General features: G+C 45.9%; 1 protein-coding gene across 1 annotated transcript in view; it reads right to left on the bottom strand.

Annotated features, from left to right (window-relative positions):
- Positions 1 to 13,112, bottom strand: part of LOC125748131 (signal peptide, CUB and EGF-like domain-containing protein 3) — a 55,131-nt gene that overhangs the window by 36,113 nt on the left and 5,906 nt on the right. Inside the window, exons 2-3 of the mRNA XM_049023983.1 lie at positions 7,914 to 8,036; positions 3,639 to 3,764 (exon numbers count right to left, since the gene is read on the bottom strand). Of these exons, the coding sequence (XP_048879940.1) occupies positions 3,639 to 3,764; positions 7,914 to 8,036 (249 nt within the window). The remainder of the gene's footprint in view (positions 1 to 3,638; positions 3,765 to 7,913; positions 8,037 to 13,112) is intronic.

The following is a 13,112-nucleotide window of genomic DNA, read 5'->3' as shown; positions in this document are numbered from 1 at the left end:
CGGTAGCACATGGACACACAGCTGAAAAAGATATTCCAGACTTTGAAGTGCAAAAGCCCCCCGGGAGGGTCACACTGGCTCCGAACTCGAATCGCTCTAGTAAAACATCCTGCTTTGTAAAAGACACAAGTGCAAGTAAATGACCTTTCTTGGGGAATTCAGACTACGGAAGTGTATAGAATTCAAAACAATCGTATCAGGATTTTGAGACTGTATGCTGCATTAAAACATTTCAAGCTTTTCCTGTCAGGCAGACTGTGAGAGCTCCTCAGGTCAGGATGAGCGTGGCACGAGGACCTGGCAGCAGTAAATGGCTTCATTAGCAGCTTTACCTTTTCAAAGATTGACAGATACATGGGTGCAACCAGCACAACAGACGTGAAAATACCACAAAATACCTTGAAATGGGCTGAAAGAAAAAAAAAAAGAAAATAATCAAGATGGGCGCGATGCTTTGGCCCAAATGAGGAATCAGAGGAGTTACAGGTCTGGAGTTTTGGAGGGTAAATGAAACAGAGCTGCCAGGTTAGTGAAGAACAAGGGGAAGGTGAAGTGAATCAATAGGGCTAATTGCAGTTACCTGGTTCACTCCCAAGGCAGCCGGTGGCCATGCATCTGCCCACACAGGCATAAATAGAGAAGTACGTACAAGGACACACTGAATGACTCACATACACCAGTATAATATTATACCGCAGAAAGCAGACGGGCATTAAAGGGCAATAGGGTGTTAAGGGCACAGTGCTGATTACCTGAAGCATGCATAAACCACAATGCACATATTGTAGCACTGAAGCACATAGCCTTGTATTCAGAAGGTTACTGGTTCGAATCCTAGAAGGTGGGCAACCTTGTACTCATATCTGTTAGTAAGCTAGTTAATGTAAACTGCTTATGTTTCTTTCTGTGATCAGAAGGTCACGGGTTTGAGTCCCAGGCCTGCAGGTGCTGCTGTTGGGCCCCTGAGTAAGGCTCATTGCTCCCGGGATGCTGGATGCTGGCTAACCGTTTGCTATGACTCCCCCAAACTTGCTCTCACCTGTTTCTGTGTCTAGCAGAGCGCAAAATGGGACGAGTGAGAAGACAATTTCCCCATGGGGAAGAATAAAGTATCACTATTTTATGCTAAAAAGCCTTTCTATGTAGTCGTCTTTGATAAAGGAGTCAGCTGAGCCGCTGCAAATGCGGAAACATATTCCTGCATAGGGGTATGTGTCTCAGTGAAACTATTCTTTCTTAATACTATTATTATTTTATGTTTCTGGAAGTGCTCAAGAACAAAGTAGCTCACTTGCTTTTATTTTTAGCTCACTGCAATATGATACATTATTTATTCAAAGACAAGATATTCAAACACAGCATAAAGAAAACAGGAACGAGAATTGTTTGCGATCATTCATTACGGCCGATTAATAAAAGTGAGAGAATTGGGAGGGGCTGGAGGCAACAGGGTTCGAGATTATAATCCACTGAGTGCGGAAGACGTGGGGGGTGGGAAGGGTGGGGGAGGAGGGAGCAGCTATAAACTCAGACTGAGCCATCAATGAACATGGACTCCATATACCACGCTCACGGACCAGATCGATCTTTACAACTTCGTAATTTTTCACGTCGTCAGAACTCGCCCTGGCCGACCACTGACTCAGACAGTTTTTAACCCACCTGAACGTTACGTAATTTTTGATTCCTTCGCCGCTATTTAATAGTGACGGTGCCACGCTGACATTGACACCTCATTTCCTGAGAGAGGGAGGAACAAGCCAAATGAAAATTCCTGCGAGGAATGCTTAATGAGAACAGACAGGCTGCATATATTCAGAGTCACAAACTCAACAGACACGTGGGAAGCCGGGGGTGGAAATTATGATACTCGATGTACTTATTTAGCAGACGAATTATCCAAAGCGACGTGCAACTGTGCAACAAGGGTCAGACGATCCCTTGAGCAGCTGGGGAATAAGGCCTCAGTCAGCAGCCCAACAGTGTAAAGCACTCTCCCCACCATGGGATTTAAAGCAGCGACCTTCCAATCACAGACACAGGGTCCTAACCCACAGAGCCAAACACCGCCTTAACAAACTATCGACCACTTGCATGTCATCCTTGTTGCAGGCCATGATAATCTCCTCTGTCATTTAACATCTGGGTAGCCACGGCAAGCCAGCCATTGTACCCCAAAGACCCTGGAGCCGAGAGGCTGCAGTGCTGCCTGTCGAGTCAGCACACATCCTTAACTTTAAAGTTTAAGTTTTAATTTAATTTGTTTATTTCTGCTGATTCGTGTCAGTTTTTCTTTGCGAACACTTTGGCTGATAGATGCTGGAAAACGTAAAAGGGGAGAGAGAGAAAGACAGTGAGAGAAAAAGCAGAAGAGAGAGAAAGGGGGAGAAGAAGAGAAAGTATCAGACCACTGACAGACGAAGGTAATGGTGATTGGACACTCTAATAAATTACAGCCCTCGTTGCGATAACAGCCGATTTGTAGTTTAATCACTTGCCGCTTACAGCTCTCTGTATGCTACGTTATCTAAATCAGTTGGATAAAGAAGGAGCAACTGGCCTCAGAAATGAGTAAGAATAATAAAAATTCAGACAGACAGATAGGGAGGGGAAGACCGGGCTCGTATCTCAGTTACCCTGGTATATAAGCAAAGTCATCAGAAAATCACTTTTCCAATATCGCAATAAAAAAGTAGCAGTTCTTTAACTGATCTGAATGATTTCTGTGTGTGTGGTAGTGCGGGCTGAAAGCTGAAAGTATATGCGATTTTGCGTTTTCCCTCTCAGGTTTCCGACAGCTGCTCCGATGCATTAATGACCAAGTTTCTACTCCCAGTACGGCAAAGGTGGGGGGTGCAAGTCACATGCAGTGACTATACAGACCTACGCAGAGACTATATGCAAGTGTAAAATACAGAACTGTTGCTGAAGTACACCAGTCACTACAAAGCAGTCTGTACACAAGGATTTTGGTTTGAAGACTTTTTAACATGATGCATCCTCCAAAGTTGAGGTGCCTCAAAGTGAGTTAAAGAAGTTTTTTTTTCTTTTTACTGGGGGAGTAAAAGAGAAAGAAGGACCAGACCTGACAGGAAACTGGTCGATTCCCAGCCGAGGTCTTGTTAATGAAATTCAAATACTACTGTAACACTGCTCATTAAAAAGCCCCATTGATTACTAAGTAAGCTTTTTAATCTTAATTAAACAACAGGATGTATTATTCCCGAAAAAACAGGTAGGGAATATCAGCAAGCGACCTTGCTAAAATGATCTGCTGTGTTACACACTGGGCTTGAGGGTCATTTTGACCTTAGACCAAAGCTTGAGGGATGAAGTTTAAAAGGACTCTTTTGATAAGCAATAAAAACAAGTTTACCGAGAATGAGGGGGGGGGGGCTTCTGTGGGAGGTTCCCTAGGGTCTGGAGCTTCTTGGCAATGGTTTGGAAAATTAAAAATAAACGAGGAACACTTATAGTTGCTAATGGTGCGTTTTTCTCAGGAGTATTTACAGGCAAATGTCAAGGAATGAGCTGATGCTTGCAAGTGAATGTGAATGGGATGCCCTGAGAACCCAGTAAGGTTCCTCATTGGCTAGTTCCTTGCATCCCTCCCACCCACCTCCCCCCCCCCAGCTTACCCAGGCAATTGTGTCCGTCGTGTGCCAGCCGGAAGCCGTCATAGCAGGTGCAGCGATAGTTGCCCGGGATGTTGATGCACTCATGGACACAGCTGCCGTTGTACTCAGTGCCGCACTCGTTAATGTCTGGAGTGGGGGACACAGGAATTAAACTGTCACACCGGCACATTTCACTGTGGTGAGACTGCAACCAAAAACTAAAACATAAACATACCTCCCTGCAGCTAATTAATTAAGCCCCAAGATTTGTTTGTATGCTAAAGTTATATAAATAAGCAAAGCTACGCATGCATCCATCTTCCTCCGGCTTATATAGGTCTATGGTGAGCCTGGAGGCTGTCCCCAGGGCAGTGGACACGAGTCTGGACGCTGTCCTCAAGGCAGGAGACACGAGTCTGGAGGCTGTCCCCAGGGCAGTGAACATGAGCCTGGACGCTGTCCTCAGGGCAGGGGACACGAGTCTGCAGGCTGTCCCCAGGGCAGTGAACATGAGCCTGGACGCTGTCCTCAGGGCAGGAGACACGAGTCTGGAGGCTGTCCCCAGGGCAGTGAACATGAGCCTGGACGCTGTCCTCAGGGCAGGGGACATGATGATGATTTTATGTTCTCATTTTCCATCTATCCAACCACTTACCCTGGTGAGGGAAAAGCCTGCCGGCTTTCCTTGGCAGCACAGGGAACAAGAGTCAAATACATCCTGGGCCAGATGGCTGTCGGCACACACCACACAGGAAATTCAGATAAGTGCCGGTCTTAAGACAGCAGGAGGAATACAGCACAGCACAGAGGGCATGAGGGAATCTCCACACACACACAGAATGGGTGGGGTTCATGTGCCACGCATTACACTGCACGTGCATGTGCCACCCATTACACTGCACGTGCATGTGCCACCCATTACACTGCATGTGCATGTGCCACGCATTACACTGCATGTGCATGTGCCACGCATTACACTGCATTATTCCCATCCAGGGATTTCCTGGTACAGACTGTAGGCTCAACACAACCACTGGCAAGTAGTTGGAAACCATATAGATTATCACTAGTTAGTACTGGTTAGCAGTGGTTACATTGGTAGTAACAAATATCTTGGTTTCAGTAGTGTTGCTTTGAGAAATTGTTTCGGTACACAAACATACTGCATTATGATTCATGTTTAAGTAAGTAGGAGTCTTCTGGGGTAAACCTTCATACTTAACTAGCACTCATCATTCATGCTATACGAGTGACTCAATATATGTTTTACTCATTTAATGTATCGTAATGGTGGTGTGAGGAGATGTGTATCAGGGGAGACGGAAGATACACAGATTAATATGCTATCAGTTTGGCGAGATGCGCTCACATTTAAGGATCAAAGCTGGAACGACCAAAGCCATCCAGTCACACGTGGAACGGAAGATTATGCATACTTAAATCCCATCTCAGCAAAGGCCAGGCGGGTGGGGGGGGGGGGGGGGGGGGGGCAATGGGGTGGTTTCAGAATCAGAAATGTTCTTATTTGCAATGCAAACCTAGGTGAAGACAAACTGCAAGGACAAGTGGACGACTAAAGGAAGTAGACTTCTCGGATGTAAAGTTTCAAATTAGAGATGAAAGAATTTATTCTCCTTCTAAAGGTACAGAAAGGATGTCAGATGGTGGTGGGGGGGGGGGGGGCACAATAAGCGAATCAGCTGGAAAGAAGAGGACCAGAACCAGGCAATAGGAAGTTGTCAATGCGGAATCACCGCAGGAGGTCCTGGAAGCTGTTTCTGGGGTCATGACCCTCTATAACAGGGAACGGTCAATCGACCAAAACAATCTATTCCCTCCCCTGAACAAAGGCAGAAAAAAATCACCAGCCAGGATAATCTCCCCCCAAATTGCTCTTCTTTTTCCCCGCAACCCCGAAACCATTTAATTGGAATTCGTATCACAGCAAGTGACTTTAGGCCCTGGGAATCGGTATTTTGATTGACCACCAACCCCCCCCCCCCGCATCCCCCTACAATGTGACACAGAACGTACACTCGTCCAGAGGGCAGAGTGACCTAGACTGGACCTCCTTCTGTGTCAGCCTCGGCAGGATCCAGTCGCCCGGGGGCGGGGGGGTTGGGGGGGAGGAGATTGCCCTTGATCCAGCTGGATCACACCCCCATCACCACACAGCCAGTTTGCGGGCTTAGGTGGGAACTGGGCAAGACTCGCAGATTTGCTAAAAGTATTGATCTGGGATGTTCAGGCCATACTCAGAAATACCAGCTTCAAGCCAACTGGATGACAGGATCCCCATTGCAGCCACTTATAAATCTTTGTCGTCCGAACTCCCCAAGGAGAAGCCCAGGCGGAGACCCCCGTCCCTCTGTTTCTGCCGCTCTCTTTCTGCATGTTATCTCTGCACTCATAAAACAGTTTGCCAACAGTGAATGTCTCATTTTATTTAGACTGAGCCAGCTCAGTTGAGAGTGGGATTTATTTCTGTCGCATTTTACCACAGAGAAAAAAAATATGCGAACTCGGCAAGGTGACGCGTGACATTCCATTTTACCGTCTGGCTTTAACTCTCTTACAGCTCTGCTCACTCTACAATGGAGAATTTAGAGTCCCATCTTAAATGTCAACTTTGAAATGGAAAAAGTTCCATGTAAAAAAAAAATGATGTTGCACATGACTCAAACTGTGATGCTAAATGTCTAGGTTGAATTGATCAGGATTCATCACCTTCGACAGCTGAAGAATCTCTGCTGGAAGAGACACATCGCAAAGCTTCTCCAAGCATCAGGTGAAGATCCAGATAATAAAAAATTAACCGCAAACAAATGAATAGCCATCTCCTGGGGTCTTTCCATCCATCCAGCATCTACTTTCCATAACTCTTTATCAAGGACAAGGTCACAATGTGCCTGCAGCACATCCCAGGAAGCCAGTCTCTCGCAACGGACAGGCCACTGGGGTTTTTCAAGCACTTTACCACCTTAAAGGAAAGTGCTGGTTTCGTATCATCAATAATGGGATGCCGATGATCCGTAGGGTTTGGGCTTGTCCTACGAAAATGGGAACAGACCCAATTTATGCTTCCAGGTCCTGGTTGGCCAGGGTCTGGCAGGAGCCGATGTGCTTTTGGGCAGAGCTCCCAGACTCCCCTTCAATGGCAGGTGTACCCCCCCCCCCCCAACTCCCAGAGGGCACTTGCCCCTTACATGCATCCCATCCACTAAGCAAAGGCACATATTCACTTCTTTATGCAGAGCTTAGAATTGATCATGCATTTAGTCTGCCCTGCCCACCTGATTTGGTATTGAGACTATCCTCAATAAGGAGTGTGGAAGATACCATAGGCATACAGCATCGTGCGGATGCAAGAGCATTGGGTGCATCATGCTCCTTGCCAACCGATTTGCACCACAAATGGTTCGAAACAAATAAGTGCATTTGGAATTAAAGAAATGTTTATATTTGTACCGTTTGGAAGTGGAAGTGAGACTAAAGGCCATAACAGCAACCACACAACTTAGGATGCAGACGTGCGAGACAACTTTGATGGATAGCTGGTGCATGTGTATAGTTACTGATTGAGTGGCTTTGAATAAGCTCATTAAACATTGTCGTCTTTTCTTTACATATTCAGCTAATTAAGTGCCTTTCCACTTCCAGAAAACATACCCATGCTTTTTAAATAGCTATTAAGACACAAGAGTCAGACATATTTGCCTTGTGGCAGTCATGTCCAGCAACACAAACATGTGTATGGCATTTATTTTTCATTTTTTTATCTCGACACAAAGAGTTCACATCCGGTACTTTTTTCTCCCTCAAGGCGATCTAGCTTTGTAAGTATGTTCTTGGTCAAAAGCAAAATTGGGTTTGGTCAAGAGGAGAACGTATGATAAATGTGCAGGATTGGGGTGTTATTTCTGATTTATGCCTCTGCGGTGGGGGGGCGGGTACTCATGGTGATGTCGGGATGCAGGAGGGGTTATCTGTTATCTTATTGACCGAGGATTATGTCGTGTGGAGAACTGAGACTCATTAGCAGACACCAGAGGGGGCAGCAGTAATTTTGTGCTTGGGGACTTGCCCTTATGTTCAGGGCCCTGCAGGGAACCGGATGCGATATGTTTGAACTAAGCACTTAACCTGAGCACCTCTTAATGAATATTCATATGCAGGCTTTGGAAGATATTTTTGTTGGATTCTTGCCACAGCTGACAAAGCACAGTGGGACTGGACCTCCGATGACCCACGATGTCAGGTAACCCCCTCCCCCCCCTCATTCCGGAGTGTTCTCACCTTCGCACTGCCTGCCGTCGCCCGTGTAGCCTGGCCGGCATGTGCACCTGAAGGACGCCAAGGTGTTCTGACAAATGGCGTCGATGTGGCAGTCGTCCAGGTCCTTAGCGCACTCGTCCACATCTGGGAGAGAGGAAGGATAGAGGGAGGGGGAAAGAAGGAGGGAGAGGTAGAGGGTTGGTGGAAAGAGGTAGCGATGGATGAAGAAGGGATTTGGAGAGGAGAGAGACTATCATTCAGAGTGAAACTCGTGGACCGTAATGCATACAGCCCACCCCAGGATGTACTCGCCCTATCAGGGGAAAATGGTTCATGTCAAACAGCCCTGCCTGACAGCCTCACCACAGCTGGAAACCACAGACTGACAATAATTTGTATTTATGCATTTTTAAGAGATAGCGTAGTCTGCTTCTTTAATTTAACACTCCTTCAGCTATCCAGCGTTGAGCCCTGCATCACAAATTCACTTCACGGGACAATGGCGTGGAGATTAAGTGGAAACTCAAAAAAAATCAAGCTTAATAATTCAAAAGAATGTGCAAACATCAAAGGTATACATTACCATATATATAGTCTCTAATTTATGTATGTATGTCTATACACACACACACACACACACACACACACAAATGCAGAAGAATGCACACACTTAAACATTCAGACTGCTTGAAAGGTGTGTGTGTGTGTCACCCTGCCATCTTCCCTGTTCTTCTGGGAACAAGCTCTGGATCAGTGCCACCCCGACTGGTTGAATGGTGGCTATGGCTGGATGGATGGATGGATGGGTCAAAGGACAGATGGACAGACAGAATATTTGAAACAAATGAACTGTTACTTATCAGATGAGATCAGGAAGCTTTTCAATCAGAACATCTGCTATAAAAAATAAAAGGCATATAACTACAATAAATGCCTCGTATTGCACTTCCGCAACATTAGTCTCTGGAAGCATGGGAACCCAGTAGAGCGTGTTCCGCACTCGGCGTCACCATGAGCCGACACAAGCGGGAGATTAAAGAAGGCGGCAAATGCGAAGTCATCTGCAGCCAGCAGAAATAAACAGAGTCAAAGAATAAAATGAAGAAGAAGAAAGAAAGACTTCGCTTGAAAAATTTAGACTCTTTTAGCAATTCTCTTTGAGGGCACAACTGTGCTGGAAATGCGCTTGTTTTCAAATTTCTTTCTTGTTGCCAGCCCTATTAGGTTTATTCTCCTTGTTTTCATGCTGTTTTTGTATGCCATGGTATTACGAAGCCAATTCAGTGTTCCGGATACACAGAAAAAGTGGGAGCGTGAGTTGTAGATTCTAAACGATTCATCCATCCATCTTCCAACCTGCTCCAGGTTGGCGAGGAGGTGAAGAGGGAGGCAGGCTGGGCTACACCTGACGGGATGTCAGTAAATGACCCATAGCTCTACGCGTAAACAGGACCATAGCGTAGCTCGCGAGGATCTTTTATGCATTATTTACTGAGAATGCACACGAGCTTGTATAGACTTTCTGACAAAGAAAAGCTTTGTTTAGGGAAGTTCTGCTCTCGGTCTTCCTGTTGTTCAACTGGAGAGGTAAGCATACCATAGACGTATGTTAGGGGACGCGGGTAAGACAAGAGGAGGGAGATGGAGGTGGGGGATATGTGTTGAAGTGGGGACACTAGCTTTTTGCTGCAAAAGTATATCAGAACTTGGGGGGGGTGGGACTGAGCTAACAGGAATATCTTTTTTTGCATCTCTAGGTGGTTACTTTTGGTAGGGAATTGGCAGTGATCTGGGGGGGGGCTGTTCCCCCACCCTTCCTCAGCTCCCCTGGCTGGCGCCGACACTGCGACTGCAGTCCACTGCAACTGCGACTGCACACAAAGCGCGGCACGTGTACCACATGATGCGGCAACGTGTGCAGTTTGATGACCCAGTGCCGCCGTACAGGCCGAATCTCTGCGGTTTGGGGGGCTGCAGGAATAAAAATGGAATGCAGGATGGTATTGTTAAATATGCAGATGTTTGTAAAAGAAAAAAAAAAAACATTAAATATAAATATAAAGCATCTCTGTTGAATAACAAGACTGCTTCTGCTGAGACTTAAAATATGGGAAGCAGACCAAGGAAACAGTGGTTCAGAACCAGAACTTTTGCTGTGTCTGGACTAAGCACGTGATGGAACAGTCCTGACTTCAAAAACCAATTATGCTGGGCAGCTGTGCTGAAAATAAACAGCTTCACCAAAGGAAAAATAGACAAAACAAACAGCTCTTAGGCAGCTCATACGCAGAACACCATCGGGTCCTTTCAAACAGCCCGGGAGCTTAAAATACACCTCATTTCAGCTTCTACAAGTCAAGCCAAATGACCGAAAACACACACACTCTCACCCAGTCATGGCTTTTCCACGAAGCGATTTCCACAGACAATTTGCAACAGAAAACGATTTTCAGCAACGAATGTTCTGTGCAGCTTAAAAATCACCTTGTAAAACACGTCTCAGATCTCTGTCAGTCACGGTATAGCAAGAGCGGCGACCGGAGCGGATAACCTGGGCTGGCTGCCGTTTGACGGTAGCTAGCGGCCCTCATGGAGACCAGCCCCGTCCTGATTACTGTCACACTGGCTGACCGTCTTTATTATTCTTGTAGTTGCTTAGCAATTTGCCTTGCAGCCACATACACCTAACCCTTTCAAACGGCGCTCGGACGCCTACGCTCCTGCTCTGCTCAAGATTCAACCGAAGCGCTGCCTGCTGATGGTCATACAGCCCGGCGCTCGTCCCGCGTGGAACAGTGCCAACCTGCCTCGTGTATCTGGGATATGTGGTTTCCCATGCGAAGATTGATTGAGTTTGCCTGACTCTTGTAGCACTCCAGTTTGCTCCCACAGGGCAAAACATGTGGTTAGGCAAAGTGGTGTCCCACAATTTTCTTTAACGTGTGACTGTGTATGAGAGTGTGCGCCTTGTGATGGACCTTCCTGCTTTGTGCTCTGTGGTACTGTGTAGGTAAGCCGGCTGACCAGACGGACGTACAGACAGCTCAAGGTCACCGCTAATGATTTTGGGCCCCATGAAAACATACAACGCATCATATAGGGCCTCAAGTTCAGACCAACCTAATTTTGAACACTAATCTTCACTGAGATGACAAAGTGTCAACTGGGAGCTGGACTGTGTTGGGTACCAGGGATGAATCTGAACACCAAGAACGCAAAGACCAAACTTGTGGTCTTGGCAAGACCGGTCTTGCTAACTTGCCTTCCAAGAACGAACTTTGGACAATGAATCATGGGATTGGTCCTATTCTGCAAGGATGCAACCGATGTGTCCTTGATATGTGGGGTGGAACAAGACCAACACTATTTTGGATTTTTACCGTCCTTGTGTCCTTGTGTTCTTAGTATTGGAACCGGTCTTCAGCATTGGGCATAAAATGGGTACATGAGACCAGCAGTACGGTCAAGTATGCATGTTGAGATTCACCCCTGGGGTCTATAAAGGTGGTGCAGATAAGTAAAATATCCCTGGTTTTCCCAGCTGCAGGGGTATAACTAGTAATACTGGGGACAAAATGTCACCTTGGGCACCCCCCTCCCATCCAATTTTGCATCTAATTTTATGTATTCATTTGCCCCTGTCAAGCACTGGGCCTCCTGAATATGCCAGGGTGTCTATGCCCCTCCGACGGCCCCGTCAGCCTGAACTCAGCTCATGGGAACTCACTGGCTACTGGCGAATGTCTCCACTGCATTCAAAACTTCAAAACTAAGGGGGAGATTCACACCTCCAACCTCCACCTATAGAGGTGGAGACGAGGTTTGGCACCATGTGCTATCATAAATACCTTGCAGAAGGGTAGCTTATCTTGAGCTTTTGTTGCCTGGAGATTTTCTTGCACTTGATGAGCTACATGCCACAATGTGACAATGTCAAAGAAGTAACAGGCTTATTTAACGTGTAATAAGACATTTCCTTCTTACTTTAGAACAATTTATGAACAGCCAAGTGCTCACAAAAATGCTTCCTTCATAAAATGAACTGAGAAGACTAATTTTCTTTTGATAACACAGACATTGCATTAAAAATACTTTTCTTCACGTAATAATACAAGATTGAGATGGAGCTTGAATACCAGATATGCTTATTCTAGAGGTGGCAGCGGTAAGAGGCCAGCCTGTAAAGCTACCATGTAATGGAATGACAAGAGACACAGACTGTATGCATGTGAGTGAGAGAGAGAGAAGGAGAAAGAGGAAAAGGGAGAAAGAGAGAGAACATTTATAAGAACATAAGAAATTTACAAACGAGAGGAGGCCATTCGGCCCATCAAGCTCGTTTGGGGAGAACTTAACTAATAGCTCAGAGTTGTTCAGAATCTTATCTAGCTCTGATTTAAAGGAACCCAGGGTTTTAGCTTGCGCTACACTAACAGGAAGACTATTCTAATCTAACTACACGCTGTGTAAAGAAGTGCTTCCTCACGTTCAGTTTAAAACCACCTATGGCCATGAGTTCTAGTATTTAAACTAATATTAAAGTATCCACTTGGCTGAACTGCATCGAGACCTGTTAGAATCTCATATACCTGGATCATGTCCCCCCTTAAGGGAAAGACAGGCAGGAAAAGGAGAGAGAGAGCGAGAGAGAGAGAGAGAGAGAAAGAGAGCGAGAGAGAGAGAGAGAGAAAGAGAGCGAGAGAGAGAGACAGAAAGAGAGAGAGAAAGAGAGCGAGAGAGAGAGAGAGAGAGAGAGAGAGAGAGAGAGAGCTGGTACAAGAGCAGGACCATCCAATTCAAGCTGTTACAGCCATTATTGACAAAGCCTGCTGTACTTAATGAATTTCCCGTACGGAGTTGATCTTTCTTCGGGAAAGCAGCCCTTTGCTAGCTGGGGGTGCAACCCAGAAGGGGGCATAAAATCCCACGGACGTGAAAGGCGTCCATACTGCACCCCAAATTAATTAAAAAGCCGAATTCAGAGCTTCAGTGGCTATGACACCTGTGTTATCCGTGGGAATCCGAGTTTCTCCTAAATCATCTCCATGTTTTACTTTTCACTTCAGCTTCTAAAAACACTTTTTTTTTTTTTTTTTACTCTTCTCGATTACGACCTTAAACCAGGATCATACCTTTCATTAAATGAAATTTCCTGCCTGGTTTTAGAACAACCATAGTAAGTAAACACGATGTTTTGTAAACAATGTGTGTGCGTTTGTG

This window comes from Brienomyrus brachyistius, chromosome 8 (genome assembly GCF_023856365.1).
Source record: "Brienomyrus brachyistius isolate T26 chromosome 8, BBRACH_0.4, whole genome shotgun sequence".
Classification (NCBI taxonomy): domain Eukaryota; kingdom Metazoa; phylum Chordata; class Actinopteri; order Osteoglossiformes; family Mormyridae; genus Brienomyrus; species Brienomyrus brachyistius.
This window is presented reverse-complemented; position numbering and strand designations above follow the sequence as displayed.